Source organism: Mangifera indica, chromosome 8, assembly GCF_011075055.1.
Source record: "Mangifera indica cultivar Alphonso chromosome 8, CATAS_Mindica_2.1, whole genome shotgun sequence".
NCBI classification, from domain to species: domain Eukaryota; kingdom Viridiplantae; phylum Streptophyta; class Magnoliopsida; order Sapindales; family Anacardiaceae; genus Mangifera; species Mangifera indica.
The window spans coordinates 9,969,420-9,989,954 of NC_058144.1; the positions used below are offsets into that span (position 1 = coordinate 9,969,420).

The 20,535-nt window shown below is 33.4% G+C and overlaps 2 protein-coding genes across 4 annotated transcripts; both read left to right on the forward strand.

Annotated features, from left to right (window-relative positions):
- Positions 1 to 7,361: 7,361 nt before the first annotated feature.
- Positions 7,362 to 15,501, forward strand: LOC123224348 (probable phospholipid-transporting ATPase 8). Of its 2 annotated transcripts, XM_044647987.1 has the most exons (12): positions 7,362 to 7,480; positions 7,687 to 8,188; positions 8,511 to 9,868; positions 10,814 to 10,924; positions 11,014 to 11,290; positions 11,568 to 11,656; positions 11,752 to 11,860; positions 11,930 to 12,139; positions 12,244 to 12,366; positions 13,739 to 13,837; positions 13,999 to 14,190; positions 14,696 to 15,501. In XM_044647987.1, exons 2-12 carry the CDS (start codon positions 7,796 to 7,798, stop codon positions 15,287 to 15,289), a joined length of 3,555 nt encoding a protein of 1,184 aa, XP_044503922.1. In that variant the 5' UTR covers positions 7,362 to 7,480; positions 7,687 to 7,795; the 3' UTR covers positions 15,290 to 15,501. The 2 variants fall into 2 exon arrangements, with proteins under 2 accessions (XP_044503922.1, XP_044503921.1); XM_044647986.1 differs by having other exon boundaries at positions 7,390 to 8,188.
- A 98-nt stretch (positions 15,502 to 15,599) lies between these two features.
- On the forward strand, positions 15,600 to 19,553 carry LOC123222995. 2 transcript variants are annotated; one of them, XM_044646039.1, is made up of 4 exons: positions 15,600 to 15,885; positions 16,446 to 16,555; positions 16,639 to 17,088; positions 18,755 to 19,553. In XM_044646039.1, the coding sequence occupies exons 3-4, from the start codon at positions 16,824 to 16,826 to the stop codon at positions 19,489 to 19,491; spliced, it is 1,002 nt and encodes a 333-aa protein (XP_044501974.1). In that variant the 5' UTR covers positions 15,600 to 15,885; positions 16,446 to 16,555; positions 16,639 to 16,823; the 3' UTR covers positions 19,492 to 19,553. The 2 variants fall into 2 exon arrangements, with proteins under 2 accessions (XP_044501974.1, XP_044501973.1); XM_044646038.1 differs by having other exon boundaries at positions 15,600 to 16,555.
- Positions 19,554 to 20,535: the final 982 nt, after the last annotated feature.

Below are 20,535 nucleotides of genomic sequence, written 5' to 3' on the forward strand. Positions count from 1 at the left end.
GATAGTGATAATAAAAACATAAAAAAAAAAAAAATAGTATTGATACAAATTTGATATCTAACAAGATTTTTCAAACTAATTAATTTAAAGTGAAATAGTAAAAGGTAATATGATAATATTTCTTTTTAACACTATGTAAGATTTCTTTTTCGTTAATAAAAAATGTGCTTTATGAATTTAGTAGATAGAAAAGTGTTCTTAGACCAAAACTTGGGTGGTAAAATGTTAGTTGCTTTGACATCGAATTATCATTTGAAATGTAAATTTTTTAAAATATAGTATAATACAAAACAAGGAATTAAACCCATAAATTTAATACAAATTTTAATTCGCGTTTTTTATTATAATAAATTTATAATGGTTTTTTTTTAATTTTAAGTTGTTTGATTGTAATTTAATAAGACCTTATTAAAAATTCAGTCTCATTGTTGCATGAAATAAAATTTTTTTACACGTTCTAGGAAACTTATAACTGCAAAAGGGGATTCAATGTTGCACAGCTAACTGAAACTACTAAATTAAGGGAGTTGTTTTTATTTTATTTTTCTTCACGGGCATTAAATTGAAATAAATTATTCTATTTGAAAATAATTTATTTATGAAAATTGAAAGCTATATTTCCGTAAATTTAATTTAAAGAAAGCCCTTTAAAGCTGGAAAGTTACGAATGGAAAGGGAATACCCTAAGTAAGGATGGATTCGAACCGAACTTATTTGAGTTAAAGTTTGAGCTTGATTAGAATGAGCCCGAAACAAGTTAGCTTTAAATAAGCTCGAACTCGAGCTATTCATCAAACTTACAAATTAAAAATTTTGATACAAAACAATATCGTTTTGACTAATATATATTAAAACGATGTCATTTTAATAACGAGTTAGTTAAAGCTCGAGCTCGAACTCATTTACAGCGAGTTTGAGCTCAAGTTTTATTTCTGCAAACCGAACCAGGCTCGAGCTTGATTTGGTTTGAATCCTGCCCTAAGAGTAGATGGGTTGTCACAATGCTTGATAGATTCATGAAATACACTGATTATCAACTTGTCGTATTTTTTTAGTTAATCAAATATAAATAGAAGGCTAAAAGACTTGTTCCCACCTAAGGTTTAGTCTATATGTAGACTCCCACTTATGAAATGTCAAAAATTTAAACACTCACCCGTTATCTAATTTCTGTTAGAATTTTTTATTAGTGATAAAAGTTAAACCGTTATTTAAACAGTAATATTAAAAAATAAAATTTTATCTTATTTTCACCATTTAATTTAAAAAATAACAAATTTTTCCAAAACTCAAAGTTTTGAAAAGTTATATTTTTCCTTTGTTAGGATTTTCTTTTTTTCTTCATCTTTGCCAGCGATCGATATCCGTCAATGTCACTGTCGTTGGAGCGAAGATCAGTTTTGTCTCTCCCTCTTGCGTCACTCTCTCCCTCTAGATCGACATCTTCTTTGATCTTCGTTGTCGTTAATTCAATCTGCTGAGAGCCAACAACATTTTGTTTATTTTGTCTGTCATTTCTATTCGTCACTTGTTTCATTTCAAGAGCTGACGACAACAGACATTTCATTTCAGGAGCCAACGAAGAACGAGCTTCAGTTGAGAAGTCGGTCGCTTTTGAATTCGTTGGAGACAAGTGATATTTGCTAAGATTTGGCTAATAATGACATAATCCACCGATCCTTCAGTCATTAGGAGTGACAAAGAGAGCTAAGGGAAGGTTGTCGATCTCGGAGAAGACGGTTAGAGTACATTTTGTCTTTGGAAAATTAGTTGGTTTTTGAATTAATCCTAAAAAATGGAAAATGATAATTTTTCAAAACTTAAGTTTTAAGATAAATTGTTACTTTTTAAAATTAATGAGTGAAAATGAGTTAATAAAAATTAAATAATAGATGAATATTTGAATTTTTAAAATTTCATATATATGAATTTATAAGTAAATACGCTAAACCTTGGGTAGGACAAAGTCTTTTGGCCTAAATGAAGACCAAAGTGATTGGTGATATTACAAAATCATATAAACGAATTAAAATTACTGTCACATCATTTGGTAATATAGTTTCATAAAATGGATAATAAAGAGAATTCCATTTGATGATGACAAATGGTTTTTGAATTTATTATGTAAAAGGTAATTGATAAGAAAAATCAGAACGACGAAGGATGAGATCAGTCAAATTTATATCTATTAAGTTTTCCTATACAAATCAATCCTAGTAAGGAAGAAAATGCAATCTATTCTGAGAAATATCTTTGATAATGTTGCATGCCGATCACAAAATTATTGCGATATAATAAAGGTTTTTCTACTCAAGTTTTAGTTAATTTTCAAAAATATATCTATAATATTTTAAAAACTCAAACACCAATTTATATATTAACCGTTGTTAAAATTTTTTTGTTAGGGTTAAAGATAAAATTGTTATTTTATCAATAATATTAAAAAATATATAATTTTATTTTATTTTTAAATTTTGAAAACTTGCATTTCACTATAGCGTCAACTTGATTTTTAGGGTTTTCTTGCCTTTCTGACAATAATGATAGTAGCTGCCACTATCTTCACCTTTTTCTAGGCGTTGGCTGTCTCTCTCCCTGACAGAAGATTTCAATATCTTCATCTTTGTCTTTATTGATGTCGTTTGTTGAAAAGGGAGATTGCTAGCGTTTTGAAAAAGATGGAGATAGTGACAAGCATTGTTGCTATCGCTATGTAATACCCTCAGGTATATTTCAGGGGCAATTATGTCTTTTGACCCTGTTTTGAGATTTTTCTCATTTTATATATATATGTATGGGTGTGTTTATATATATATATATACCTAAAGAAAAAGAAAAAAAAAAGAAAAGAAAAGGAAAAAGACAAAGAGAAAAAGATAAGGCTTTATAGAGAAGACTTTTCATCATTTTCGTCCATATTCCAGCAACCACCATTCTTCATACTTTTCTTTGTTTTCTTGAAGAAAATAAGGAAGGATTGGAAGGAGTTTGGAAGAGAATAAAGAAAAGAAAAGAAAAGGAAGCACTTGGAAACTTTGGTAACCAAAGATCTCCTTCCTTCTCCTTTCATCTATGTTTATATGCATGTTATGTGAATGTGTTACTGTGTTTTGGTATTGATTTAAAGTAATCTTGGTGATAAAGGAAACAAAACAAGGAGAAGGAAGCCAACTTACAAAAATTTGGCTTGAAACAAGGTAAGGGATATCATCCTTGATATGTGACATGTTTTAAGCTTTTGGTTCCTTAGATCTAGGTTATAAATGTTGATTTTGATGTTGAGGAATATTGTTTTGCCATTTGGGATGTCTATGTATGTGATTTTGTTTATGGCAGAAAGTTGCATAATATTTACAGTTTTTGCCACTGAGTTCGTCCCATGTTTTGGCTGCCTTATCTGATGAATTATGAGTGCTATTATATCTTGTTGGAAAGCTCTTTGAATCCTCTTTCCAATGATATATAGCTTGTATGAATTAGAGATCATTTGGACTGTTAAAGATTGTATAAACCGAAAGGACTGTTTTACTAAATAAACAGAGGAGGCAGTTTTGTCACTGAGTTTATCTCACGTTTTGACTGCCTTATATATGGAATTATGAGTGCTATTATATCTCGTTGGAAAGCTATTTGAATCCTCTTTCCAATGATATATAGCTTGTATGAATTGGGGATCATGTGAATTGTTAAATATTGCATGAAACACAAGGACTGCTTTATCAAATAAACAGGGGAGGCAGTTTTTGCCACTGAATTTATCTGCTGTTTTGACTGCCTGATTGAATGAATTATGAGTGCTATTATAGCTTGTTAGAAAGCTATTTGAATCCTCTTTTCAACGATATATAGCTTGTATGAATTAGGAACCGTTTGGACTGTGAAATTGTATGAAAAAGAAGGCTGCCCTGTCAAATGAACAGGGCTGTGAACAGTATTTCACAGTTTGGAAAGGAAAAAAGAAAGAAAAGAAAGGAAAGGAAAAGAAAAGAAAAGAAAAGAAAGGAAAGGAAAGGAAAAAAAAAGAAAGAAGAGAAAAAGAAAAGAAATAAAAGTAAGAAAAGGTTGGGACTCAAGATTCAAGGGTCGTCCCAAGAGTAATGTCTGGTGAGTTATGAATAAATTTAGATGGAAGCGAAATTAGTAAGATATAAGACTCGCATGCATGCTATAAACTATGAGGGGGCACTTTACACTACACCGCCCGTAGTAGGGCACGTCCGCAGTAGGACACGTCCGTAGTAGGACATAGACCCCTAGTAGGGTCTGCTCGCAGTAGAGCATGCTCGCAGTAGAGCTCAATTCAGATTCAAAAATAGTGTAGTGAAAGAAAAAGAGCTTGAGCTTAGAAAAGTGTCAAATCCCTATAGTTAGCTTCCAGAAAGTATTAAATAGACACCAGATGGGACAAAGTATGAACCAAATAGTAAAGAGTGAACTAAATTATCCCCTCAATCTCTTATAGAGGTTAGGATGTGAGGTTGAGTCCCAAAAGTGAGTTAGAACAGGAAAAAAGGATAGTTTACTTAATTTTTTCCCTTACTGAGTGTTCTTATCACTCACTCCCTTTTCTTTCCTGATTGTAGGTACAGGTGATCGAGGTAGCTGCGAGGCAGGGTCAGGTCAGCGTAGGTAGATCCGGCTGGAGCAGGTTATCTCTGGTTTATATTACATGCATACAGTGACATGTTTTTATCGACTTTTGACTTTTTGAGATTATGGTACAGTTGCATATGATTACTCTTTGTTTTCAGATGCTTTCAGATAAGTTTTCATATGAGTATATACATCTTTTGTTCGCTTCCAGATTTTCAGTTTTCTTGGAATACTTTCTAAACACTTTTAATGATGCATTTATTTTAAAGTATTTAAAAAAAAAGAAAAAAAATAGATGCTACGAATATTAATTCGTAACATTTCTCCTTCGATGGATAGTACTTCTAGGGAGAGATGTTACACGCTATCACTAGAGAGAGAAGAAAACCTTAGGGATTGAGAGAAAAAATTATTTTTCAAAGTTGAAACTGAGATAAATTATAAGTTTTCAAAACTCAAAGAAGAAATAAAATAAATTTATATATTTTTTAATATTATTGATAAAATAATAATTTTACTCTTGATAATAACTAAAAATTCTAACAATAATTACTCTATATGTGAATATTTAAATTTTTGAAATATTGCTATATGTTTTAGGAATTTGCTAAAACTTCGGTGGAAAACAGTGTTTTGGCCAATGACAAATAAAAAGAAGCGCGTTGACGAGCGATTGTACATGGTTGTTAGTTTCACGTATGTTATTGATAGCTGGGGACGAGCTTCAATCATGGGGCTGAAAAGGTAATATTGAAGGGGCCTTATGTTTTCTTTATACAAATTAATTGAGAGTTAAAAATACTCCCTTAAAGAGCAATATTTTCAAAATCGGACCGGTGATCAAATCGGTTATCTCATTAGTTTATAGTTCGATCAGTTTAATTTAATATCAAATTATAATAAATAAATTTTGTTTAAAAATTTGTAAAAAATAAAATCAATCATGATATCTATACCTATGAAGATTAGAACATATCATTTTTAAGAAATAACAATTATTTATTTGATTTCAATGAAACGATTAAAATAAAAAAATTCAATTTCATGATAAAAAAATATAATTCTGTAAATTATTATTTATAGAAAACATTTCAATGGATATAAAATATTTTTTTCTTATTTATTTTATTTTTAAACTTATTTTTCCTTACAAATCTTTATAAATTTATTTAATCTAACAAAAAATAATTAAATTACTAAAAAATAATTAAAATTTAAAAAAAATTAAATTTTGGTTAAACTCGATCAAACTTGGTCAACTATTTGTTCATATTAATCAGATCATATTTAAAACAAAATTTTGATTCAACTGATTGAAATCAGTCTCATCTGATTTTAAAATTATTATTAAAAAGTTAAAACAAAACAAAATTAATAATCTTAAATTATAACATCAATGTATGCAAGATTGCTCTTGGAGAAAACAATATCATAGATGTCATATGGAGATGTCAAAAAGTAGGCCCCAAGGCCGTTACCATCGTATTTATGTTTTATTTTAAACGTATTATGTATTTTCTGTGGCCATTTCTGTCATAGTAAGAAGAATATTGAATTGGCAACTCACATTTGATAATGAAACAAAATAATCTCATGAAAAACTGTAAAATCATGTGTATTGAAATGCTGACACATGTACCTAAAGTGGTGCATTTATATCACATTACCTTACTCAGCTTCCGTATCTGATTCTCTCTTAATTGTTTAATACATATTTATTAGGCCAAAGCACTATTTCTATCCAGCGTATGCTGGAAACCCAAACTCCTGTCATTCATTTTTTTTTTAATTTAAAGACCTATTCATAATAAAATATTTATTAAAAATTTTAATTAAAATTAAAGATAAAATTATTATTTATCGAAAAAATTAAAATTTTATTACATTTTTCTTCCTGTATTTAAAAACTTATATTTCCCTTAAACTCAAAGTTTGAAAAGTGATAAAAACCTTATTACGGTTTATTCCTCTTTCTCCAATGCCGATTTCTCCTTCCCTAGTCGTTGATTGTCCTCTCTTTCCCCTTTATGTATCCTTTGGTCTCTCTCTTTGGCCTCTCCGATCGTCTTTGGTTGGAGACGAAGACAAAATCTTGGTCTCTTAGACAAAAACAAATGGTCTTCGTCTCTCTGATGAAGATTTGTTGTCTTTGTCTTTCTGACGAAGACTTGCCATCTTTGTCTGAGGACGAAGACTAATCATCTTTGTCTCTCTAACGAAGACTCGTCATTTTCTTGTGAGGACGAAGACTAATCGTTTTTGTTTGAGAGATGAAGACGGTCAGAGAGGCAAGGGAGAGAGACCAGAGGATAGATAAAGGGGGAAGGGAGAATAATTGACGGCCGAAGAAAGAGAAATCGATAGTAAAGGAAGAGGAAGAGAGATAAGAGAGGTTTTTGTTATTTTTCAAACTTTGAATTGGAGGAAAAACGTAAGTTTTTAAATATAAGAGAGAAATATGTGATAAAACTTTATTTTTTAGTAAATAATGGTTATACCCCTAATCTTAATTAAAATTTTTAATAAAAATTTGATTATAAGTAAGTATTTAAATTTTTGAAAGTTAGGGGGTACTATACCTTGGGGTGGGAAATAGTCCTTGAGCCTTTATTAAATGCAATCAAATTTTACCATGTGACATGGTTTCAATGAACCATGATTCCTTATGAACAATCTGTCCCAAAACTCTCTCGGGTTGGGTCCCCCTTACTACACGAGATATAGGCAGCAAGTTTACCTTTGAGGGAATAATCACCTGTTTCGAATCTAGCATTAAACTTTGCTATAAAAGGCGGCAAAAGCTAACTTACTCAGTACTTCGAACTTTAATTTCAGCTCCAAAACGAGGAGAAGAAAAAGGAAAAGTTCTCCGTTACCTCAACTCAAAGTAAGGAATTCTCTAAAGGCGTTTCAAGATTTCTTCGAACGTACATTTGTTTATATCTTTTACGATTAAATGAAGCTTCCTGTGATGCGTTATTCTTCATTGGTTCTAACCGACAGAAACCTTTTAGAAACCCTCGTGATAGTTAATGTCTTTTCGTTTTCTTCTAATCTATATGCGCCGTATGAATTGTGTTAGCTGAATTACAGGTTTTCGGAGCGTTGCCAGTGGTGGAACTTGTAATTTGTTTAATTATTTATTTGATGAATGTGGATGGGTATTTAAGTTATTTTCTCAAAATAGATTTAGAGTGTGAAAATGCCTGAAGAGGGGAGGAGAAAGAGGCATTGTGGAGAGCTTTATTCGTTTTCGTGTTGTAAGAATTTACCTACTGACGATCATGCTCAAATTGGGCAAAGCGGATACTCGAGAGTGGTTCATTGTAATGATCCTGACAACCCTGAAGTTAGTCAGCTCAGCTATAGGGGAAATTATGTATCGACTACTAAGTATACTGCGACGAATTTTCTTCCCAAGTCTTTGTTTGAGCAATTTAGGCGAGTTGCAAATATCTATTTTCTAGTCGTGGCATTTGTTTCGTTTAGTCCGTTGGCACCGTATTCGGCACGCAGTATTCTGGCACCTCTTTTAGTCGTGATTGGAGCAACTATGGCCAAGGAAGGTGTGGAAGATTGGAGGCGAAGAAAACAGGTAATTTTTCAATTTTCTTAACCTTTTTTCAATATTTTTCTTTGGAGCTCAATAGGCGCTTTCAGGCTGGTGGTTTTGTTTTTCTTTTTTGCATCCATGCACATAATTGCTTTGTATAGTAGGATCTTGTTTGGTTTTTGCTTTTATTTTTCTTTACACGTGCTCTTTTCATCTTTAGATTTCTTGCAATCTTCATATATGCTTTGGTAAAGCATCATGGAAGCTTATCTTGTTCCTTTTAACATCTTCTTTTCTTATCCTGTTTTGATACCCTTGTTTTAATTCTATTTCTTTTTCACTGTAAATCATGTATTGGCATCAGGATATAGAAGCCAACAATCGAAAGGTCAAAGTGTATGGTAAAGGTCATACTTTTATTGAGATCACATGGAATAAACTCCGAGTCGGTGATATTGTTAAGGTTCATAAAGATGAATATTTTCCTGCTGATCTGCTACTGCTTTCATCGAGCTATGAGGATGGAATCTGTTATGTTGAGACGATAAACCTTGATGGAGAGACCAATTTGAAATTGAAGCGTGCCTTGGAAGTGACATACTCCTTACGTGATGAGAAATCGATTCAGAAGTTTACAGCAGTTGTCAAGTGTGAGGACCCAAATGAACATCTGTATTCTTTTGTTGGAACATTGTTCTATGATGGCAAATCATTTCCACTTTCCCCACAGCAGATTCTTTTGAGGGATTCCAAGCTGAAAAACACTGATTATATCTATGGTGTAGTTGTTTTCACTGGACATGACACAAAAGTGATGCAGAATGCTACAGATCCTCCTTCCAAAAGGAGCAAGATCGAGAGGAAAATGGATAAGATTGTATATGTCCTTTTTTGTATTCTTATTTTGATATCATTCACTGGGTCTGTGTTTTTTGGAATTAAAACTGGAAAAGGCATCTCTAATGGAAAGTATAGACAGTGGTATCTTAGACCAGATGCAACAACTGTGTTTTATGACCCAAGAAGAACAACACTTGCTGCTTTTCTTCATTTCTTGACAGGCCTTATGTTGTATGGATATTTGATACCAATATCATTATATGTCTCTATTGAGATTGTTAAGGTTTTACAAAGTATATTGATCAATCAAGATCAGCATTTGTATTATGAGGAAGCTGACAAGCCAGCACATGCTCGAACATCTAATTTAAATGAGGAACTTGGTCAGATTGATACTATAATGTCTGATAAAACTGGTACTTTGACATGTAACTCCATGGAATTTGTCAAATGTTCGATTGCAGGCATTGCTTATGGCCGTGGTATGACTGAAATAGAGAGGGCTCTGGCAAAGAGAAGACAGGATAGGCCATTTGAAGTTGATGATTCTATAACTGATATAGACCAAAGCAGTAATAATATTGATTCAGGAAGATTGATTAAGGGATTCAACTTCACAGATGAACGCATAATGAACGGACAGTGGGTGAATGAACCACATTCTGATGTCATACAGATGTTTTTTCGACTGTTAGCAATTTGCCATACAGCAATACCTGACGTAGACAAAGAATCAGGTGAAATTAGTTATGAAGCTGAATCACCAGATGAAGCAGCCTTTGTCATAGCTGCAAGGGAGCTTGGCTTTGAATTCTTTGGAAGCACACAAGCAAGCATCTCACTGCATGAGTTAGATCCTGAGAGTGGTAAAGTAGTTAAAAGGTGAGGTTCTAGGGTAGTTTCATATTGTCCTTAATCAGAAAACATATTAGATTGCCTGCCACCATTTAGGAAAGAATTCAAGTACTGAGCTGCAGTAGTCAGTTTAAGTATAGTTTACTTTCTGCTCTGAAACCCTAATCCATATGCTAAAAGCTTTGCATAATAGCTGCCAAAGACAAATTTTCTTTTCAAACCCTGAGAGCTTACATATGCACCTGAAATTTGTATTCTTTTTTTAATTGAAGTTTTATTTATTAGAGAACTAAGCTTTGCCTTTTTCTCATCCCGCCTATTCCTTGAAATGCATAATAAATGTGATGCTACAGACAAGTGCATCTGCATTATGTTGTGGTACAATACATTTGCTGACATTTTTTTCGTTATCTGTGGTAGAGGACATTCAAAGCTGGTAGCAAGGTTTCGCTTTGCTTGAGAGAAACTTTGTTTTTGTATGACTATTTGATATGGTAAACAAACTTTTAGAAGAAAGATAGGACTAAAGTGGAATGCAGGTTAGTAAATGTGAGAAAAATTTAGGACTTCAGGATTTTTTTTTTTAAAAGGAGAATCAAAGAGACATTACCTTAGATAGTCAAATTTAGCATTACTTTAAATAAGGAAACATCTTTCATTGGAGAAATGGAAATATTGGTAGTGCTTTAGTTGATACACTTATGTTGTATGTGAAGTGCCACTTTTCTTGATTTTTAAGAATGCCTTTCGGGGAACAATTATATCCTGTTATTTTTCTCATTTGTTTGGCTATCAAACTGAGAGAACTACGGCACTATCCTGTGCTTCATTATAGGAAAGCTGCAGGATGAAAATACCTGTAATAAGGTGTCACAAGTTCCAATTTAATCAATATGTATATTATTCTTGATTTTTATATTTTGATCCATGAAATTCAGTCAACATATTATGTGACTCTGTTCTATTTTCCAGGGTATATGAGCTTCTTCATGTGTTGGAGTTCACTAGTTCTCGCAAGAGGATGTCTGTTATTGTGAGGAGTCCGGAGAAATGGTTGTTCCTGCTTTCTAAGGGTGCAGACAGGTTAAAATCCTGAAGCATAGGTACTGTCTCCTTGAATTTATGAAGTTGTAAATTGGTGCACTGATATTATACTATTTCTGTTCATGTAGTGTGATGTTTGAAAGGATCTCGAAAGATGGACGGCTCTTTGAGGCTGAGACCAGAATACACATCAACAAATATGCTGAAGCTGGTCTACGGACATTGGTAATTGCATATCGTGAACTTGAGGAAGAGGAGTATAGAAGATGGGAAGAGGAGTTTTCAAAAGCCAAAAATTCTCTAACTACAGATCGAGGTGCTTTGCTGGCTGCAGCTGCTGATAAAATTGAAAGGAATTTAATTCTTCTGGGTGCTACAGCTGTTGAGGACAAACTACAGAAGGGGGTCTGTATCAAACTTGAATTTCTTTCATCAAGTTCATGATGTATGGTCTCTATTGTTGTTTTTGGCAGACGGTATTATTCAAATGAAAGGCCCATTAAGTACTCCTTCCTTTTAAAAACCTGCTTTTGACCCAGTTTTTATCTCTGTAATCTTAAAAATGCACAAGACATCTTAACCTATATCATGAAGATGCTAATTACTGTGGGAAACAGAGCTTCTGTCAATTTTAGGAGCACTCATCAATTAATTTGAATTTTCACTGCTTTCTTTTGTGCAGGTTCCAGAATGCATTGATAAGCTTTCACATGCTGGAATACATATATGGGTCTTAACTGGTGATAAAATGGAAACTGCAATAAATATTGGGTATGCTAAATGTTTGATGCTGATTCATCCATTTTTTTTTCCTATTCACTGTGGAATTTAGGTATTACAAATATTAAGTATCATATATTCTGCAGGTATGCCTGTGGTCTACTGAGACAAGGAATGGAAACTATTGTGATCACCCTAGACACACCAGAGATAGAAGCTTTGGAGAAGCAAGGGGAGAAGGAGGCCATTGCTAAGGTACATAATTCTAAAATTAATTTCATAACAATACTATCGGTAGGAATCTGAAAATGAGTATTCTTTTAGGCTTCTCTTGAAAGTGTCCAAATGCAAATAACAGAAGGAAGATCTCAAATTGCTTCGCATAAAAAAAGTTCAGTTGAGTTTGGTTTGGTAATTGATGGTAAGTCACTGGATTTTGCTCTCGATGAGAAGCTTGGCAAAATGTTCTTGGAGCTTGCACTCAACTGCCATTCTGTTATATGTTGTCGCTCTTCACCCAAACAGAAAGCTCTTGTATGTCTCGTGATTGGATGTTAATTAAATTTTTATGGTAGTGATAGGAGTTGTCAACTTTTGCTGATATCAAAATAATCTGATAGAATTCTAGATAATTGTAGGTTACAAGACTGGTGAAAAGAACAGGTAAAACAACACTAGCAGTGGGTGACGGGGCAAATGATGTTGGTATGCTTCAAGAGGCTGATATTGGAGTTGGCATCAGCGGTGTTGAAGGAATGCAGGTCAATATTTCTGTGTGTGCATGTGTGCGGTTGCATGCTCGTCTACATCTCTTTATCTGTTTTGAGTTGCTGTATGCTGTTTTATTGTCAAAATTCTATTCCATCCTTGCAGAGCCTTGGCTACCAGCTTTTTTTATTTGACTTGAAATTCATTGTTTTTGATGTGATTCTGATAGGATCCCGACCAATCATAATCTTTAATTATGATTTCAATTGCATTATTTCCTCATCCTATCAAATTCCATCTTTCTTTGTTGTGTGGAGCTTCTGATATCAATTCTGTTATACCTGTATTAACAATTTTTCTTTGCCTTTTTGCACAATTTCTGCCTCCTAGATATCTATTTGAATGATAAATTCCTAGTATGAATCACTCTCAGAGCATCAAATCGTTTTAAATTTTATATACATATGAAAGAACAAAATTCATATTATTTACATTTTGGGTGGAAAAGAGTTATGATAAAATTCTATGAATTATTAAAATAAATAGAATGAACTCTTAAGTTTAAAGTTTACCAATCTTGGAACTCACTTATGCAGAGGTTGGGTTATGAACTTAACCAAGCTCGGCTTTCCCAGGACCTAGCCTTAGGGGCCAGCATTTTGTAATGACCTCTATGGTGATACAGTAGTAGATTCATACTTCAAATTAGCTCACCACCGATATTCTTCCCTTGTTTCAATCTAACTGATCCTTACTTGATTAGTTCTTAAAATTGTTTGATTTCGATTTCATTAGAATAGTTGAATGAACCGACTTAATATATACTTTCACGGTGTTTCCTCTTTTATGTGAGGATTGAATTTCAGTTTTGTTGCAATCTATAGACAGGAGATGACAACATTTCCTGCTTGATTAAGATTTTACTTGATCATCCAAGCACTTGGCAGTTTAAACGATTAATGTTCTTCAGAGGGATTGGTTTTGTTAGGACAATGCACCCTATCTGGTTCTACCTCTGGGACTGAACTTTCCCCTGTGCTTTTGCGCTCAGCAGATAAACTGTTTAAAATATCAAATTTCTGTGGCTACTTTGAGGATTTAACTGCTGTATAGGTTTTCCTCTCTCAGATAAAATTTGGTTTTTTGGAAAAGGGATGTTTTGGATAGATTGACACATCTTGTTTTCCTTCTCCCTCACTTAATGAACTTTCCCCTATTTGCTCCTTGATGAAAAAGGATGTTCACTTTGTCTATCATTACTGAGAATAAATGCTGTCTACATCTTCCTCTCTCGAATTCCAGTCTAATTGTAATCTTTAACCATTGCTTTCATCTCCTAGGATACTTCTTAATATCTTTTCAAGCCCAACATATATGATTGTAATAATGTGGTTACTGATGATTTGGTTGTATCATTGAGTGCAGGCTGTGATGTCAAGTGATTTTTCAATAGCTCAGTTTCATTATTTGGAACGTCTGTTGCTGGTGCATGGCCATTGGTGTTACAGACGAATAGCAATGATGGTAAAAGTGTTTTCATGATCTTTGGTTGCTCTCTTAAGATAAACTGGATAAGCTCTCTGATTTTGTATATGAGAAACTGAATCAGAAATTTTTGGCAACAATCAACAGAATGATTCTGCTGAGTTCAGTCTATTAAATATTATTATTTTTTGTGGATGCAGATATGTTATTTTTTCTATAAGAACATCACATTTGGGTTCACTCTATTTTGGTTTGAGTCCTATGCTTCATTTTCTGGTCAGCCAGCGTACAATGATTGGTACATGTCATTCTTCAATGTCTTCTTCACCTCACTTCCTGTTATTGCTCTTGGCGTTTTTGATCAGGATGTTTCAGCAAGACTGTGCCTCAAGGTATATACTACTTTTTAATTTGAAAATTATAAGGAAAACCATAATATATATATTTGCATACATACATACATGGAAAAAGCAGAAAGAGCATTTGTAGTATCATATGGATCACAGAATTATTATTGCTCTACAAGATATTAATATAGTGCAACAAAGGACCAAACAAAATGGACATTTATTTGCAGCATAAAGGGGAATACTTAGAAACACTCCTGACATAATTTCCAAAATCACCTGTATTCCATGGTTCTAGGATAGACCATGTTGCAAAGCCATTCCAGAGGGTTCCTTCCAACCCTCGTATATGTTGGTATACTGAATCTAATATGACTGTATCTTTGCTATAGCAGTATTTTTATGTGAACACCCAATTTAATGTTCAACTATTGGTCCTAGAACTTTAAGGTGAATATGATATTTGCTATATTGTTACAATATCATAGTTCCAACCTTATACCTTTGTGCGCTACTGAGGCCAGAAGTGCTAACTACATCTATTTGGCAGCGTCCTTTGTTGTATCAAGAGGGATTACAAAATATTCTGTTCAACTGGCTCCGCATTCTTGGATGGATGTCTAATGGAATTCTTAGTTCCATAATTATCTTCTTCTTGGTCACCAACTCCAGTTTTAACCAAGCTTTTCGGATTGATGGTAAAGTGGTTGATTATGAAGTATTTGGTGTGACAATGTATACTAGTATAGTGTGGGTTGTGAATTCCCAAATGGCACTCTCCATCAACTACTTCACTTGGATCCAGCACTTCTTCATCTGGGGAAGCATTGCATTCTGGTATCTGTTTTTAGTGATCGATGGTTGGCTCCCAACAAAGATTTCGACAACAGCATACATGGTTCTTGTGGAAGCATGCGCTCCTAGTCCATTCTATTGGCTCACCATCCTTGTTGTCCTCGTCTGCACTCTTCTACCATATTTTTTCTACAGGGCGTTTCAGGTATGGTTTCATCCTATGATCCATGATATAATCCAATGGGAGCGATCTACAGATTCAGAGATTAAAAATCCTAGTGAGTTGCCTGCCGGCATCGAATTCAAAATGCGTCATTTGAAGGCAAGTTTGATGCAGAAGAATTCATGAAACAAAACTAAAAAATGTCTGACCAATTTACTGATCCCCTTCTCCTCCAGGGCCAGGAATGTGTAATTGTCTTATCATTTGATTATGTATACCATAGAAGGTTTTGCATAGTTCCAGAAAATGTAGTACTCTCTTAACATTTTTAATGTAATTTTTCTAATAGTTGAGTTTCTTACCAACTAATTTAATATCAGAAAATTTGTTATAAATAATCACTCCAATTATTTATAATTTTTATTAATCGTTTTTTTATTTATATGTATTTGTTATGTATAAGAACTTTTCAAATTGCGGAAAATCGTCTTTTCATCAAATTTCGAGTGGAAAATAATCATTGTGTAACGTTTTTAATTACATGTCAGAAGATTGGGCGGCTTCAGGTCGCTCATGTTTTTCACCGGTTGGATTGAAAAGTTACCAGTGGAAAGACCTGGAATTTTCGGCCACCAGCCGCTGAGCTACAAATTTTTGTTATGTAGTTGAACCAGTCATGACGTGAACTGAAGAAGAACTAGCTCGAGACTTCGTTTTCTTTTACTACGAAGAGTTTGGCTTTGATGTCAAGTTGAGCCACCGACGAAACGTCAGCTTTCAAGGTTAGTTCTTCAATTTCTATTAGTTGATAAAATTGGTTCAAATATGTTAGAGATTAAAAATTAGGTTTTTTGTCTTACCTTAATTGCTGATAAATGTGTATCCATGGGCAAATTGTTGTGTCACTGAAGTTAAATTTCAGTTCTCATATGCAAAGTTTGAAAATCACAGGATAGAGGTGGTGAAAATGCCTCTCTTTGTTAACATCATCTTGCACATTCAATTATGTAAAAAACTACTGTAATTTTGCTGTCAAATATGAGCTAATGTTGCATGTCTTTCATCCAAGAGTTGGGCAATTTTTTTATTTAGTTTTCGGACTCAAATTTATAATCACATATTCCCTATCAAAGGTCGGAAATGGTTGTTGTCATTGGGAGCTGCTCCTGCCAGTATATTGATAGCGTAGTTCAACTTAATTATCATTTAGGATTGTATTGGTTATAAATCACAAATGTTATCCCACAAAGCCAGAGGCTTCTTCTAAACACTACCAGACTTCTTTGTTCTTGTTCAACTGTTAATTCACTTCCTCACTCCTGTGACATTCCTTGCTTGAAAGAACGGCAATGTTTGGAGTCGTTTTCCCAAACCGAAGCTTCCTTATGAACGTCTCTACCTTCTCCCAAATTGACACGTTCCACTGGATACTCGACATGAACACTTTTGTAGGTAAATTACTCAACTATTTTCATCCTAAATTGCACCTGCCACTCTTTAAGCAGTACCTAATTGTATAAATCTAACTTGTGCAGGCGAGGCATATGATTAAGTCCAAGAAATCTGTGTATTCCTCTTAAACAACTTTACTCTACCCTCTGATAAAGCTTTAGCTGTATACATTCAGTCACCTGGATCACCGTTTGTATTTTGTGGTCCTGTTACGTTGGCTCTCCCCTCAGCTGTGCTGTCACTGCCGTGGCCAGAGCCTGGGGGACAGATGCAGCTTACTGCACCAGATTCCACTCCTCTATCAGGGAAAATTGGGGTTTCTGTTGAACATTTAGCCTCACTGCCATCATTGGATGTGGTGGCCGAGAAGAGGATTGAACGCCTGGCTATGAAAGTTGGGGAGAACTTGTTTAACTTTATGCAGTCGTTTTGTGGCGTTGATGGCTCCAAATTGATTGTTCCTATGGACATTTTGGATCGCTGGTTTAACAAGTTTCAAGAAAAGGCTAAGCGCGACCCTGAGTATCTTAAAGGTTTTGCATTGTAATCCCCCCTGTTTTTCATTTGTTTGGAGGTATAATTTATTTGTGTTATTGCATTTTGATTCGAAGAATTTTGCCGTATTTTCTCTTGCCTCTCGAACTCCTAGTTTTCACCTGAATTATTGGTTTTTGTTTGATAATGGCAAATGTTGTTGAAATTAGATAAATAGCATATTAGGAAATTTTCCAAATGTGCAGTTACTCAATATATTACCATTGTTAGAGTAATCACATGATCCAAAATATGATTTAATTTAAACACAGAAGATTTATCAAAATTAATTGCAATAAAACTAAACAAAAACTGAATTATTTAACATTAATGCTAATTAATCAAATAATTAAGATTAGTGAGAAATTCTGAAGAGTTGAAAATGATATGATCTGATTCCCTTTGAAATTGTTTACAAAAGATTTGAAGGCTGAAGGTCCCCCCACTTGACTAACATAATTTTTCATTATTTTAATGTATTCTAGAAGCTTTTTATATTTTCTTATATGTCAAGGAATGTGTTACGCAAGATGCCACTAGGGCTGTCGCTTCAGTGTAATGTAGTGTTTGTTATATTTATTTATCCTCATTAAATAAATTGAGACCCGTAATAAAAGCTAGCTGTCTGAAAACAAACGTTTATCTTTGTGTTGTGCCCAAGTATCAACGTCATGCGTTGTGTTGCGATGGAGACTCCATTCCAAAATAATAAAACTATTTATAATCAGTTTGAATATATAAATAAATATATTTATATATATTATTATATAATTTTAAATTTAAAATAAAATAATAATATTATTTTTTATATACACATTATAATATTACTCATTCTAGAAAGTCCACTATTAAGAATTTTGTCTTTTTTGGTGTAACTTACACATAATTTCAGGACATATATTTTATGGGTCACCTGCATGCCTTGTAATTTAATTATTAAATAATTATTATTTAATAGAGGGCTTTTAGAATAATAATTATAATTTTCGTTTAATATTTTCATTTCTTCTTATTTTACATAAATTATATTATATTTACTACAACTTGTACAAAAGTCAAATTAGAAAACAATACTAAAAAAAGAGAAAATGGATTTTTTATACAATAAAAATATGCATATATATTTTAAGTATATAAATTAATATATATTTGATATATATTATCAAATAATTTAGTAATTTTAAATTATATTTATTTACATAAAAAAATTACTCTTTTTTATTTTTTTTAAATATGAGAATGTAAATGAATTTTTAAATTTATATTTTCTAATATAAGTGTAATAAATAGAAATATTAATAAGATTTAAGATTGATTAAAACCTTGAAAATATGCAAGTAATGATTTCTTTTAGAAAATATTTTCAGAAATCTTGAAAACGCTAAAATCGTGTCATCTTTTTCGTCGGATAGATGTATAAAGGGTTTACTGTATACCGGATTACTTTGTACAATTAAAACCAGCTAGCTCACTAAAAACTTTAATAATATTCACAATCCATTTCTGTGCTGAAACCTAAACCCAAATTTCCAAACTTTTTAGATAACTTGTGTCTAGAGATGCAAGGAGACGATAATAATAATAGCACTAGTGTTTGTTCTTCAACTGTGTCGTTTTGTCCCAGCTTTAACCGCTACGCCTCTGGTAATCTGGTTGACATTGCAGGCAAGGTTGTGGAACGACAGGAAAACGATGAGTTTAACGGTAGTATTGCTGACGACTTCGAGTTTGTTTCTGATGGAGGGGTGGGATCTGATGGGCGTGAAATGTTCGTGGATGGGCAGATCCGTCAGGTTTTTCCGGTGTTTAATCGTGCGCTTTTGTTGAATGAAGAAGACGGGTTTGATTACAGTCCAAGGAAGCGGCAGGTTTCGTTGAAGAATCTGTTGGTTGAAGAAGGAAGAGAAGGTCCACCACCACCACCACCGTCGTCTTCGAAGGAGGAGGATGAACTGGAGGCAGTACCGGAGAAAATCTACTGTGTTTGGTCACCGAAAAGAAACAGGGTTGCAGCATCGCCTAATAGAAGCAATTCCATGGGTTCAACGTCGTCGTTTGGAGGGTGGTTTAAGTTTCCTCGTTTGCTCAGAAGAAGCAACAGTGAAGGTGGTCACAAAGATTCCTTCCTCTTTCTTCAAAAAAGGAAGACGAATGCAGATTCCACAACTCGGAAACAACTGGGCTCAAAACAAGCTAAGGTCAAAGGATGTGGTGATAACAAAGTCAAATTATCAGCAGTGCATCAAGCGAAATTATCGCCTTCACGAGAAGTATTTTTGATGAAGAAGAGCAAACCCATAAAAGAAGTTCATGACAAGAAGAGATCATCGTGTAAACAAGATTTAATTGGGTTTTTTGTGAATAATGTGAGCAGTTTAGGCAAAACTATTGCTCCATTTTAATCAACATTTGACGCAGCGATTTTGGTGAATAAAAGACTTATATGTATTTCTAAGGTATAAAATCAGATTATTATTTTTTCTTAGTATAATCCAGTACTGGATTTCACCTTTACTAAAGCAGTTCAATTAAATATGGGGTTACAAAAATGAACTTTGAAGGATAATAAATATAATAAATTTAGGGGCCAAAGGACTATTTCCCACTCAAGTTTAGTTACATTCCCAAAGTTACGCTTAGTAGATTTAAAAAAGAGAAATTATAAAAAATAGCCAAAATTTAGGAGGTCTAAATGAAATTATCTAAAATATTCAGGTTTAAGTAAAAATGTCTAGATTTTATGAAATGACAAAACTGCCCCCATATATAAACACAGTAAATTTTTTTACTTCCCACGGTCATTTTACTGTGCAAATTCAAAGAAAATTCAAAATTTCCTACTTTTCCACGGTCATCCCACGGTCGACCAGATTTTCGTCGATTTTCTTGCTTTCCGGCAACCGCAAATGGTAAAGAAGGTTAGTATATCTCCCGTACTCTTATTTGAATCAAGTTATTGCTCATATTATTGAGATTTGATTGAGATTTTACGGTTTGAAATTTTAGGGTTTTGATTTGAACAATGCTTAAAATGTTTTGATTCTTGGTTGTTTTCGTTGAATTAATTGAGGGGTTTTGTATTATACAACGTGTAAATTTGATTTATGAAAAAATCGGAGGCCAAAACAACCAAATTTTGACCGAAAATGGCTGCCGAAGGTCGACAGTCCGATTGTGGGAACAGTATTTCCCACGATCAAACGATTTCTCCCACGGTCAGCAGACATTGATCATGGGTTAGGGGGGTAAAATAGCTTTGTTAAAATATTGGGGAGCCGAGGGAGATTCCTTAGAACACAGCAGGTTTTTCTGAAATTTGCTATATAACAGTTGACCTGTTTTAAAAAGGAATTTTCATAAGGGGGTAAATTGAGAATTTTGTTATCTAGGGTTTCTGATAGTGTAGTTTTCGAATTTTATATCTGTTTTTTCTGTTTTAGGGTTTT